Raw genomic sequence first — 13,598 nt, forward strand, 5'->3', positions numbered from 1 at the left:
GTGTACAAAGGATCATAACATATCTCGGAACATCGAGTCTTTTTAGCAAAAGAAAACACCACGAGGTGTTCGTAAGTTCCTATTGTTACCGGCGCCATTTTGGGCGGGGCCGGGTCAGTCCGGAAGTAGTATCAAGGAAAAATGTTTCCTACAACCGGCAGTTGGATCAGAGTCCTTTTCGGCAGTTCAAGAATTCATGCTAACAGAAGGAGTGGCTATGTCATGCTTATTTCGTTAGCGATCAAGGCAGTTGTCCCTCACCGGAAGCCTGCAGGGGCCGAGGGCTCCTGGGACTTTTGTAGAATCTTCAAGGCTGTGGAGATGCCGTCGGAGGTGGGGGCTCGTGCCCCGGAGGGCAAGCGCCCGAGTTACATTGCTGGTCAAAGTTACTCTAGCGGCCTAGACCCGCCTTCCAGGGGACCCAGACGTCATTTTGAGGCCCTGCAGCAGCCCCCCTCGTCGAGTCTGCGAGAGTGGAAGAGACCTTTTTGGGGAAAAAGAAATGGAACTCCGTGTTGTGGAAGCAGGACATTCGGCTAGGGTGCAGCTGTGGTGCCCCCACCTGGGGGGGCGAGGGAGACTCGTTCGCGCCGTCTCCCTCTCCCGGTGCACTCCATGCCGCTCTCTTTCATGGGCATGCACGATGGCCTCTCCACATCCCGTGCTCCACAAGTCCCATGCCCAGTGCTGCGGAAGTATGGCCACCTGCGGCGCATGTTCGGTGCTGCGCAAGTATCGGCGCCACAGTGCATGTTCCGTGCTGCGCAAGTATCGGGGTGCCACCATGGCATGTTCGGTGCTGCGCAGGTATTGGCGCCACAGTGCCTGTTCCGTGCTGCCATTACGGAGGAGAAAAGAAAGAAGTGTCCCGTCCGTCTCTGGGCCGGGCTTCCGGTGGATGTCGGCCGGACGCCCCTTGCTCTGGCCCCATGAACGGGTTCCTTGGCTCATCGGCTGCAGCCCGATCTAGTTGGCCCCCAGTCCCTGGCCATTGGGGGCCGGACCGGGAGAGCATGTGGCGGGACTATCTGCAACTGTCACGTGCCACCGCGGCCGGACTGGGAGAGAGAGAGAGGGGGGGGTCGAGGACATAGACATTCCCCCCCCTAAAACTCTCCAGTGTGGTCAAGGCGATCCCCTGGCTGGGTCCCGCTGGCCCCTGTCTCTCCTCCGGCTCCACCCTATGTTACGATTTCCTGGCCGACTGTTGGCAGCAGGACCCGCCTTATATGGGTTGCTGCCGGCTGGGCGTAGCCGCAACCCTGCCCTACCTTGGAAGTTTCCAGAGTGGGGGGGGCGGATGTTCTGCTGACTTTCATTTTCTACAGTTTACCGTTCTTGTTTCTAACGTTTCCTGTTGTTAGGGCACTAATAGGTGTTATTATTACGTATTGTTATTGTTTCTTGCTCGTTATGTTAAATAAAAGTTCATGTTCATCAGTGGCCTACTGATTTCGTTTTCCCATTCCTTTCTTTCCAGGTTGTTTCATGCTAAAGCTTCTGTTAACAGAAGTTAAGTAACACGGAAACACAGGCGGAGGGATGACGTAGATTCATGCATCACGTACACACAAACTCAGACGGGGAGACAGTACAAGTATTATATACAAAGACCCAAGACAAACATAAAACAGTTATTGGCCATAATTATCTTTTTCTGTATGCTGCGCATACTTATCGTTAGAGCAATGGGGCAGTTTTTAGTTATATGCCTATAAGGATGCGGAAAAAGGAGGTAGTAGGTTTTCAAACATTGGCAATATCCCTAGTCCTCTCGGCGGAGGATACTTGTGTAACCCTTACCTCGAAATACCCTAAACTTTTCCCTACTTGGCTAAACGTAAGAATGCTTGATCACGTGTGTACATTATTCTTTTTGCTTTATTCGGGGTTTGTCGTCTGTTAATTTAGAGCTAGACTGGGTTTCCCGTCTTAGCGTTGTTTGATCTATGAGGACTCGAACATGTCGCTGAAATCGGCCTGGCGAAATCTGTGCCATCGGGCATAATCGAACGTGGTGGTTCTATCTGGCCTGTCCATGTCAGTCTGATTCATCTTTGTCTCGCGCCTTTTCCCTTTCTGCCGGCCTGTTATTCCTGTCGGTCCTCTGTTCCTACTCTCGTTCAGTAGAGTCGGACATTGGGCTTTCCAGTGCCCGGCATATTTACAAAAAGCACATTGGCTTTGCCCTAAGTCTGGCCGTCCTGTGCGTAGTGTCGGGGGATTACTTTCGGGACGTTGTGTCCTGGGGTTGTCCTGTCGATATATTCCTTTACCTGCTCTGTCCTCGTCTCTCTTCTTTCGTTGCATTGCTTCTTTGCGCCACATACCGAGACTGTCGAGCATAATAGGCGTTGTCTTATTATCACGAAGGGCTATTTCTAACGTTTCTATTTTATCAAGATCGAAGGATCCTATCAGTGGCCACTGTTTCTTTTCTTTGGTATACCTGTGCCATAGTTTACTATAGGCTATAGTAACTAATCCATAGTTTATGAACATGTCTTTATTAGGGGTGCCTTCCAGCGGAGCTAGATGATCCACCTCTAATAAACGGTCCGGGCTGAACCAGCTATCGACCAGTGGGGAGAAGACAGACATGACAGCTCGCGACGAGGGACAAAAAGTCAGCACTGCCTATCTTATCACTGTGTGCAAAGACTAGACAGAATATTTCTATTCTACGTTGTTTGCAGGCAGTGAATACCTCATGAACCAATATCAAAACAATTAATAAACGACCAGTGGGAAGAATAAGTAGATCCGCAAAAGGTCTGCGTCCTCTACCCTTTCACTATCTGCAAAGGGGAACCTGTTCTTTCCTGTTTGTAGACAGAGAATCTCCAGAAAACAATCCGCGAACAGTAGCTCGGGGTCAAAAACAGTTAATCAGTGTGGGAATGGGAATCTCCCGAAAATAATCCGTTAATAAATAATCAATTCAGTGGGGGAGAAAGATAGGCGCGACGGCTGCGTTACCTATCCTTCACTGTTTGCAAAGAGAAAGAGCCTACTGTTTCTCCGTATGCAGACAGTGAATCTCCAAATAAGTCAACAAAGAGTAATACTAGTATTTTCTGAACAATTAAACAATTATTTCGCAATTCGTCGTGTCTACACGACCTTACCCGGACCGTATGGACAGTTTCCTGTCTTCCGAATCCAGCGCCCGATCGTCCTCTTTTCCTCGTATTCCTCGCGGCACTCCTGATGGTTCCCAGTCAGGACCGTAGATCACTCGAGAGAGGTCTGTTCGGAACCAGTGAAGTTCGGATGATCGGCTGCCAGACGAGGGTCTATTGGGCAAGAGCTCTCCCGATCGTTGCAGTCGTTCACTCTGTCGTCAGGACCTCTCCCACTGGATCCACGAGTCGCTGATGGGCCCCACGCTTGGGACGCCAATTGTGAAATCTAAGTCAGGGACAATCGATATTTGCCCGGCGGTATCGCCTCTTTAACCCACAAAATATTAATCAATGAAGAGGCAGGCGCTGGAGACGGGAAGGCAGGAAACAAGGTTTATTCTCTCCGGAGGAGAACACATCAGTTCAGACAGCAGGTATCGTCCTGAGGTGCTCTAACCGCATCTCTGAGGCCTGGCCTCTTATACACAGTTAAATGAATTTTATTGCAGGTAACACAGTCTTGTAATGCTTTGAAGTATGAAAGGATATCCTCCGAATCTCCCCTTCAGGCCCGTTCCCACACACATTTACAGTTGAAGTCCCCACCCCGGTCACAACAGGTGATGATTATCGCGCAGCTGGACATTCCGCCGATTCATGGAATGTGGGGGTTTGATCGGATCTCATAGGGTGGGGGCTTTGATCAACTCGGGGGTCCTTTGATGAGGGAAGCTTTCTACTGTACGGGGAGGGGCAATAAACAGTATCGGCAGAGCTAGGTGTCGGCCTGGGAACGAGGAAGACAAACGGGCACACAGGAAAAGGGGGTTTGTATCAAAAGGGCCTGGGACCATGAAAGGAATGAAGGGAGGTGTCGCGCTGGGAACAGGATGGGGTTCTGAGGCAGAGCTGCGCTGAAGAGGGGTTTATGACCCAAAGCATGTGCGAGCGAGGGGGTTTGTCAGCGTGCGGGCTTTGTGAGGGCGAAGGGCTATGCTGGGGGCCAGTGGCGTGCAAAAGGGTGGTTCTGATCGAGGCACCTAAAATGGCGGGTGCGCACGACAAAAAGTGTGGCATCAGGGGAAAAGGCAAGATGGCGCAGATAATGTTTACCAAACTGTACTAATTTTCCACAATTGTTTTATGGTTCCCCAAAGACTGTATGTAATGGCACTCAGAACGAATGTATGTTGTGTATGTTGAGAGTCTTTAGACACATTTCTCCGACTGTTTCCCGGCTGAAGCGTTTAATTAAACAAACTGTTCCTGTTTTGAAAATGCCTCTTGTCTTTTGTTTTTTCAAGGTAAATCCATATTCCAGCAACAGTTGTAGTTCAACAAAACAGGCTCTCACTCCGGTAAGTGAAGAGGCGGCTCGAAGCGGCAGGGATCACATACATGCTCATATTTCCACACGACTCAAAGTAGCCCTGACAGATGACACAAGACGAGTGTGTGTGGACCTGAAAATGGGTTGGGGCTGGATAGACTACCACAATGCTAGTCCTGTTTCTGGCAAAGACCTCCCCACATGACACACAACCACAGCCAGAAAGGAAAAGACAGCAAAGTAACAGAAAACAGGGTCCATAACGAACAGCCGAGGAACAGCGCAGCAGGCCAAGATTGAAAGAAGCCATTGCAGATCAGAAGCTGTGCAACACCTGACACCGAGCAGACCCACATCACAGGTGTCAAAAAGGCCATTACATACCTGCAGCGCTGCAAAACCTAGCACTGTGCAGACACATATCACAGGCCTGAAGGAGGCCATTGCATATCACTAGTGCTGCAACACCAGGCACCGTGCAGACTAACATTGCAGCGGTGAAAGAGGGTATTGAATATCAGCAGCGGTGAAACACCTGGCACGAGAAGAACCACATCACAAGAGTGAAAGAGGCCACTGCAGATCAGCTGTGGTGAAACTCCTGGCGCCGTGCAGACCCACTTCGCAGGCGTGAAGGAGACCATTGCATATCAGCAGGGGTGCAACACCTGGCACTGTGCAGACCCACATCGCAAAAGGAACACATGATGCTAGGAATGCTGAACAATACAAACGTTCACCGCCAGTCACAAACATCTGGGTTTATTCCATCGTTCCTTTGCTCACCATGTCACCCCAGCTTGGACCTAGCCATATGCAAATCAGTCTTGACCCTGTTCCTCATGGGAACAGTCCAGCTTGAATTGCCATGCCAGAATACTGGGACCGGTTTCGGGGTATCATCAGCCAGGATAGCCTGAATCCAGTGGTGTAGTGAGGATGGGACCCACATCTCTGCATACCCTTCCCACTTAGGGCAACAAAAGCAAAATGAACAAATTATGGACGGAATGCTGAACAAAGCAAATTTTACCCCCAACCACATCGCAGGCATGATAAAGGCCATTGCATATCAGCAGCGGTGCAACACCCGGCATCGTGCAGACCCACATCTCAGGCACAGCAGCAGGTGTTGTGACACTGACGTCCTTTGCATGTGAACTAGATGATGGCACAGATGCTGTTGAGGGGGTGTTTCGTTCACAGGAGGGACATGTAAACGTGCCATGCTGACGTTGGGTTTTGCACACATTTATTCATAATATTTTATATAGCACAAATGTGACCCTTGAGGGTATCAGAGCACTTTAAAGGTGATCTGAAGTATGTAACAAGTAAGAAACAAGAGAAAAGCATAATGCATTAGAAAGGTTCAAACTGTGTAAATAGAAAACAGAGGACAACAGCCTCCATCGGACAAGTCAAAAGGGAGATATACAACTGACAAATAATGATCATGGGTGAAGAACAAGAGTCGAAATGTGTGAACCTCGAGCAGGCATTTGCTCCTAAGTAGTTATTTGAATTTCTTTTCAAGGATGCAGCCGAAGGGATCAGTATGAATCTCGGAGGCAGGGAGTTCCACATTTTCAGCGCAATACCAGGGAAGGATCTGTTGCACGTTTTTTTGTTTGTGGAATATATGTGGTTTTAGCAACAAGGTGCTGGTGCTTCGAGATGGATCTGCCTCCACCAGGTAATTCTAATTGTTGTGCCCAGTATCTTGGTGTGCCGAAGTGTACGGCTTTGCGAGTCATGTAAGCCATTTTTAGTTGGATTCTTGCCTCATATGGGAGCCATTGAAGGATGTGAGATCCGGGAGATGTGTTTGTTTCTTTTTGTTGCTGTGATGATCCTGGCAGCAGTGTTAGGAGAGTCCCTTGGAGGCACCCGCTTGGACCTAGGAAGGCCACAAAGGGTTGAGCTTCCATAGTCCTTCCTGGGAATAACTAGAGCTTGGACCGCTGATTTGAGGTCGTCATGGGGGAGGAAAGGTCTTAATGTCCTTAATATGCTCAACTGATAATTCTCTCCTTTGGTTGCAGTACTGATGCAATCTGCATGTTCAGGTGCTTGTCAATTGTAATTCCCAGAGATCTTGCAGAGTCTATAATGTGAGGTGAGCAGTTGAGGGCAGTTAGATGCTTCATACGTAGATCAGTCTTGAGTTTGTGGTTGGATGGGATAATGCTATCTTTTGGGGGATTACATTGTTTGTTTCTCATTGGTGTCTCATGTAGTGTGTTTTGTTGTTTCTCATCATATCTACATTGTTTGCTTCTGTTGCATGTTCCTGATCGGTGTCTTCTGAGATGGATTACATGATGTGGTTAATCAATCAATCAGCATTTATAAAACACAGCAAATCACCCGTGATGGTCTCAAGGTGTTGGTGGTCCATGACTGCCATTTGTCCAGTCTATAATCCTCCAATATCACTTGCATCTCGCAGGGTGCTAGCAGCTGATTGGATGGTGAAGATGATGATGGAAATCTGCTTCTTCACTTGATCCCAGCGCGCCGTCTGCTGCACATCATTCTCGATGTCAAAGAGAGCGGCCGCCAGCCCTGGGAAGTTGGAGGCCGCATAGCTGTTGTGCTGGTTTGGAGCATAAATGATGTGTCTGGAGAAAGCAATGAAGAGTAAAAGAGACACAGAAGATTACCATGTGACAGAGTGAGGGCGTCACACACCTAAGGTGCCAGTGGGGGCATAAGGAGTCAACCACAATCACAACATGAAAAACAACATAAGAGAGGGATATAAATGGGGATATCTGAACAAAGTCCTTGGGATAATCCACAAAACAGCGAAATCACGATGACAGAGTCATTTGTTCTTTGTATATTCTTAGTTTCTTTTATTCGTTTCATGGCACTACACATGAAAATTGTGATGAGGACTTTTTTTCCAACTCTAGGACACTCCCAGCGGGGGATTACCCAGTCTGATCACGCCCTGAAGAAGCCCGAATTGTGGGCGAAACGTGTTGGCTGTTTTGTAAAAAGTGCATGTGGGGTGCCAAGAAACAAATAAAAGAAACTAAGAATATACATTATTTTGTTTTTCATCTTGTGATATTAAGGACCATTAATGGTGGCTGGTTCTGTGAGGTTGATGTTTTTTGGAGATTGAAATGGAAACCAGCATTGGTTTCAAGTACTTTAAAAACACAGGTAGTGGTGCGGCAGCCTGTATACCCTGGCACCAATAATCATTTGGTCTGTCAACCACAATCACACTGTACCAGCAGTACACGAAGCTCAGTCACCCACAAAATATTGGAAGAACTAACCAGGCAATTCACACACCATCAGGCAACAACTCCTCCATGTAAAATAACTCAGAAACCCCAAAATACCAATCCATTCAAACCCCAGGGCTACAATCCTACCCATACATACCATCCTGGGAATTTATGCAACCAACAGATGAGAGCACCAAGGCTTTGCATAGCTGAGGACCAACAATGCCGGTAATCTGTAGAACCTATGGACAACAAGCCCAACAATTCATACCACCCCGCAGTAAATACTACTCCCGACTAAAAACCTCAGAATCCCAGCAATGGCAAGTTGTTCAATCGAAGAGCAACCAGCAACCTATCAATCAACAGAAAACAAGTAATAGCACAATTGGTGCACCACACGCTTATGAAACCTATGGACGAGAACCCCACCGACCCATGGAACTCAACGCAAAGAACCCAACACAGGGATTATAAAAATATTGCTGAAAAAAATCATCAACAAAAATAACTCTTACAACCGGCGGACAAAAGCCATACCATATAAAAAAAACATACCACCAAGGAGTATACACTACATCAGCACCTCACCCAGGGGTACAGTCCCACCATTTCATAAAACCCTGGAACTACAGCCAATGTATTCAACCAGGCCAACGACCCAGCACAACTATCAAGCAGTTCTTATACCCAGAGTCAACAACCCCATTCATGTATGGAAATACGGACAAACAACAACACCAGAGTCCCAGGGGTGACAACATCACAAATTGATAGAATTAATGCACAATATTCAAGAACAGCAACCTACCAACTCCCGTCCCCAGGGCTGACATAATTGTACTTTTATACAACCAAGACACAACATAGACAATATTGTGACCCACCCAGGACTCATAATACACCCAAGAACAACAGACTCCTCAGTTGGTGGCACTCAGGAGAACATTGCATTGGAGCTTTATATTTCACACACTCACAACAATCGGCCAGATATATGCCAGAGATCTTGCCGGCGGACACACCAGCGGACATGTTTCTCCCTTTTTAATTGTGGAAGACTGAGGTGTGCCTGATTCAGCCATAGATTGAGCTGCGGAAGAACCCCCTCATTTTAACATCATATGGATAAGAATCCAATAATTAATCCATGCAAACAAGAGGCATCAACCCCAACAAAGGACAGTATCAGTGGGAGCACCTGTGCTTGTTCCTAAACCCGGGGCACCGACCCTCCGCTTCATAAGGACCAGCCACAGCAAAGCTCCTGTTTGAGAAACATGAATAAAACCCTCATCACAGTGTAACTCAACGCACACAGCCCGTGACAACCTGACGCGGTGCGTGTTCCTTAATCTCTGGGAAAATAATCCCAGCAGTTCATAACAACCAGGGACCAATCACCTCACAGTTCACACCAGCATGGCTCACTTTTATTCATGGAGCACAGGGCAGTATGGGAGCTCTGCAGCCTTATCACTGATCCCTACAAACTGAAGAAAGCAAACCCCCAAAGCATTCACCCAAGACCAACAGAGCAGATTGTATGACCCAGAGTCAACCAATCCACTGAAGGCAGAGCCACAATTGGCACCCACAAAGGCGTGGCCACTCATGTCCCACGCTTATTGAGCAACCAATCACAGGTGTCCCCACAGAACACGTGCCACCACCACACCATCTTCCATCCTATAGGGGGTCAATCCAAGCAACAGAGGCACCCCCCAGAGGAACACCCACTCACCCTAAGGAAGCACCAACCCCAGTGGCTCTAAAACGTCAGTAGCACCTCTGCACCCGGTCACACACACCTGACACCCTATTAGGAAACCATGGACAACCTGCCTGAGCCTCATGACTACACCAACCCCTGGCCTGCAGGGACTCCACCCACGCCACACCCACTCTGCAGGATGTAAATCATGCTACCCTTACATTTAAAGGCACAGACTCCACTGACGTTCACCCACAGTGGCCTCCACTGGGCCAGAACTCAGCATAAAGGGCTTGAACGTCCCTGTACAGGACATGACTACATACAGCCCTACACCCACTCTCCCCACACCGGGACCTCAGCCACCCTCGCACTCCACGGATATGACTTCAATCAATCAATCATTCATTCATGGCGCGCGGCCCAAGGAAGGTCTCCTGGTGTGAGCCTGGCTACCATCTGGGAATAGGTCAATTTTACCCATGCTCTAAAGTCTGCAGAGGATCACAATTGTCTCGAGCTGTGATTCAGTCACTGAAGAAGCCACCTCCTCTGGGTCTATTAAGGGCCCTGGCCATGTACATCGCGCCTTTCTCTTGGCTCTGAAGGGCCCGGGAGGGGGGAAGGGGTACTAGGGTGAGCAGAGGCTGGGGCCAGGGTCTGGGGTAGGGTTCCTTGCCTGAGAGTCGGTGCAGGGCTCTGACCTGTGACCTTGTGTTTTCAGGCATCGCTTGCAGTTGCGGTTCCCCCCTCGTAGGTGCCAGGCTCCAGACTGTGGCTGCCCCGGTGCACCCCTCAACCCCAACATTCACCTACGACTGGACTCTTCCGTCAGGAGTCCTCTGTGCTCAAAGCCGGCCCAGGAACAGCCGGACCCCGGCTTTACTTGTGGCACCGGGCTCTGCTTGGTTACTGAAAGACTGGCCAGACTCAGGGGGTCCGGCTGACTCTACTCCAGCAATCCCCCAACACCCTGCTAGACTCCCCCCATGAAAAGGCACCCCAAAGATGTTTGATACTGCCTGTTGCTTCATCCTCCTGCTCCCCCTGTGTGGGAGGGGTCTGAGCAGTCTCAATACTGGACACCTAACTGGACTTGTCTTAAAACTCATCTTCGATGGATTTTTCAGCTCAGAGAAGTGTCCTTCTACAGGTCAGGGTGGATCTCGATGCGGTCCTGGCTTTCACGAGTCAGCGCCAGTTGCAGGGTCAGAGGGGTATATTATCAAGGGGTTTATCTCCGCTTTGTTGGCTTTAAAAGCCAAGAAAGCGGAGATAAAATTATCTCCCTATTACCAAGCTGTCGCTAACACCAGTTAGTGACAGCTAGTAGGAGATAGCGACCATCTTGGGCCCCACTTTGCATGTCAGTGATATTTATCACTAATGACATGCAAAGTGGGCGTGCCAAGATGTTAGCGACTGGAAACAGTCGCTAACATCGCTATCTCCTATTACCAACTTTTGGAGATATTCGCGCTAAGCGCGAATATCTCCAAAAGCTAACACCTGCCCTGATCAGTTCTTCACCATGTTATCCAATGGGAGGTGGATAACATGGCTAAGAGCATTTGCTCGATGATGCATGAATATCGCTGACTTTTCAGCGATATTCATGCATTGCGGCCGTTTTTTATCGCATTTGCGATAAACCTTGCTAATAGCAAGGTTTATCTGCGATAAAAATCGCCGATGTGCGGCGATAATTTTTGTCTCTAAACAAGTTAGAGACAAAAATTATCGCTAGTTGTTGGTAATATGCCCCAGAAAGCGGCTCTTTCGTAATTAGCAAATGACTCACTAAGGGGCATATCATCAACCATCAGCGATAAATATCGGCGAGCTCGCTTAGCGCGATTTTGATTAACTCCAGCTATCGCCGGATTGGATCGCTGAGATATTGCGTTATTTATAATGCTTATCTCCACGGCAATGAAAAATCCGGCGATAGTGGCTAAATGCAGGTTTATCGCTGTGAATCCAGCGAAAAACCTGCAGCGATTGGGGAACCCTTAGAAATAGGGAGATATGGATTTTTGCATTATCCACCTCCCATGTAAAAGTTAGTGAAGTCAGAATTTTATCAGACGTAAAATACCAGTGATAACAGCGGTTAGCGCAGCTTTTAATATCGCTATGGGTGTCCTGGGCGGGCCTGTAAATACTGCGAAGGACAGATAGCAATATTTTTAATGTTGTTTCTCTTGGGAACGCCTACTTACCATCTCATTAGCGATGCGATGCAAGGCATAAGGAAAACCGGTGCTGAGACAAGGAAAGAAGCGCTAGCGTGTCCTTGCTAATAGTGCGATGCCATTATCGCCGCTTTTTGTCGAGGACACCCGCTAAAGCAGCGATAATGGGCTTGATGATATGCCCCTAAGTCTAGATGGCAGACTGATCATGTCCACAGTGGAGTCCATGAGTGGCACAACATTCGTTACATGTTTAATCTTAGTGTAGTCTGGGCTGAAAGACACAGTGGGGAGTCATGGGATGAGGGGTACAGACATCGTATATGTTGTCGTTATCATACTGGCGAAGCATTTTACTGTAATGATGAGAACACCAACCCTAAAAGACATTAATCCAACCTGTAAAATGTGGTACTTGGCATGGCTGTGTATACCGCAGGCCTTCAGGCGCTACATGCCCTCTCCTACGCTCCACTCGACTTTGGCTAACCTCTCAATCATCTACCAATAGGAATAGAGGATCAGAGGTCGATCCTTTCGGTACCTCACTGCAAAGCCCGGAGCCAATCCCACATCACTTCTCATCTTGTCTTCAGGAAAAAATGTAAAACTTTATCAGAACTATGTCACACCTTTTCTCAGATCAATCTTTTCTATGAGCTGCTTTTGCAGACCATGGATTCAGAACACCCCTTCAGGGACAGTGCGATCAATAAACCTCTCAATAAATGAATTGATCAATAAATCAATCATTCATCCACACCTCAAACACCAGCTACAAGGAATCAACTACACTATCCCTCACACACAGTGCATCAGCCATAGCTCTGACTACCAAGAAGGAATGAGCCACAGCCCTTACCACCTACCCCATTTCACACACAGAGGACAGCCCTTACCACCTACTCCATTACACGCATAGAAGACATCTCTTACCACCTCCCCTACTTCACGCATAGAGGACACCCCTTACCACCTACCCCCTTTCATGAATAGAGAACACCCCTTACCACCTACCCCCTTTCATGAATAGAGAACACCCCTTACCACCTACCCCCTTTCATGAATAGAGAACACCCCATACCACCTACCCCCTTTCATGAATAGAGAACACCTCTTACCACCTACCCCCTTTCACACACAGAGGACACCCCTTACCACTTACCCCATTTCATGAATAGAGGACACCCCTTACCACCTACCCCATTTGCCACACAGAGGACACCCCTTACTACCTGCCTCATTACACGCATAGAAGACATCTCTTACCACCTCCCCTACTTCACGCATGGAGGAGAACCGTTACTACCTACCCCATTTCACGCATACAAGACATCTCTTACCACCTACCCTACATCACGTATAGAGGAGACCCCTTACCACCTACCCCGTTTCATGCACAGAGGACACATCTTATCCGTCTTACCACAAACTCCATTTTAAACACAGAGGACACCCCTTACCAGCAATCTCATTTCATGCATAGAGGACAACCCTTACCACCTATCCAACTTCATGCACACAGGAACCTCCCACCACCTACCCAAGAAGACCCATTACCACCTACCCCACTGCACAGATAGAGGAAACCTCTTACCTCCTATCCCACTTCACACAAAGAGAACACACCCCTTGCCACGCACCACATTCTATGCATAATGAAATCCCCTTACCCCCTACCCCATTTCCTGAATAGGCGACACCCCTTACCACCTATCCCATTTAACCCATTGAGGACACCCCTTGCCACCTTCCTATATCACAAACTGAGGACACCCCTTACCACCTACCCCATTTAATGCATAGAGAACACCCATTACCACCTGCCCGATTTCATGCATAGAGGACACCCCTTCCCTTCTACCCCATTTCACACATAGATGACATCCCTTACCATCTACCCCATTTCACACATAGAGGACATCCCTTACCACCTACACCACTACATGCATACAGGACACCCATTACCACCTACCCCATTTCTCG

At 48.4% G+C, this 13,598-nt stretch overlaps 1 protein-coding gene across 2 annotated transcripts in view; it reads right to left on the reverse strand.

Moving 5' to 3' along the window:
* Positions 1 to 5,749: 5,749 nt before the first annotated feature.
* The window catches only part of LOC144780849 (putative N-acetylated-alpha-linked acidic dipeptidase), a 327,400-nt gene continuing 319,551 nt past the window's right edge, over positions 5,750 to 13,598 (reverse strand). For both annotated transcript variants that reach the window (XM_078659345.1, XM_078659344.1), the window contains one exon: positions 5,750 to 7,079. In XM_078659345.1, the coding sequence (XP_078515471.1) occupies positions 6,875 to 7,079 (205 nt within the window). In that variant the 3' untranslated portion in view covers positions 5,750 to 6,874. The remainder of the gene's footprint in view (positions 7,080 to 13,598) is intronic.

The sequence above is a fragment of the Lissotriton helveticus genome, chromosome 9 (assembly GCF_964261635.1).
Source record: "Lissotriton helveticus chromosome 9, aLisHel1.1, whole genome shotgun sequence".
Lineage (NCBI taxonomy): Eukaryota > Metazoa > Chordata > Amphibia > Caudata > Salamandridae > Lissotriton > Lissotriton helveticus.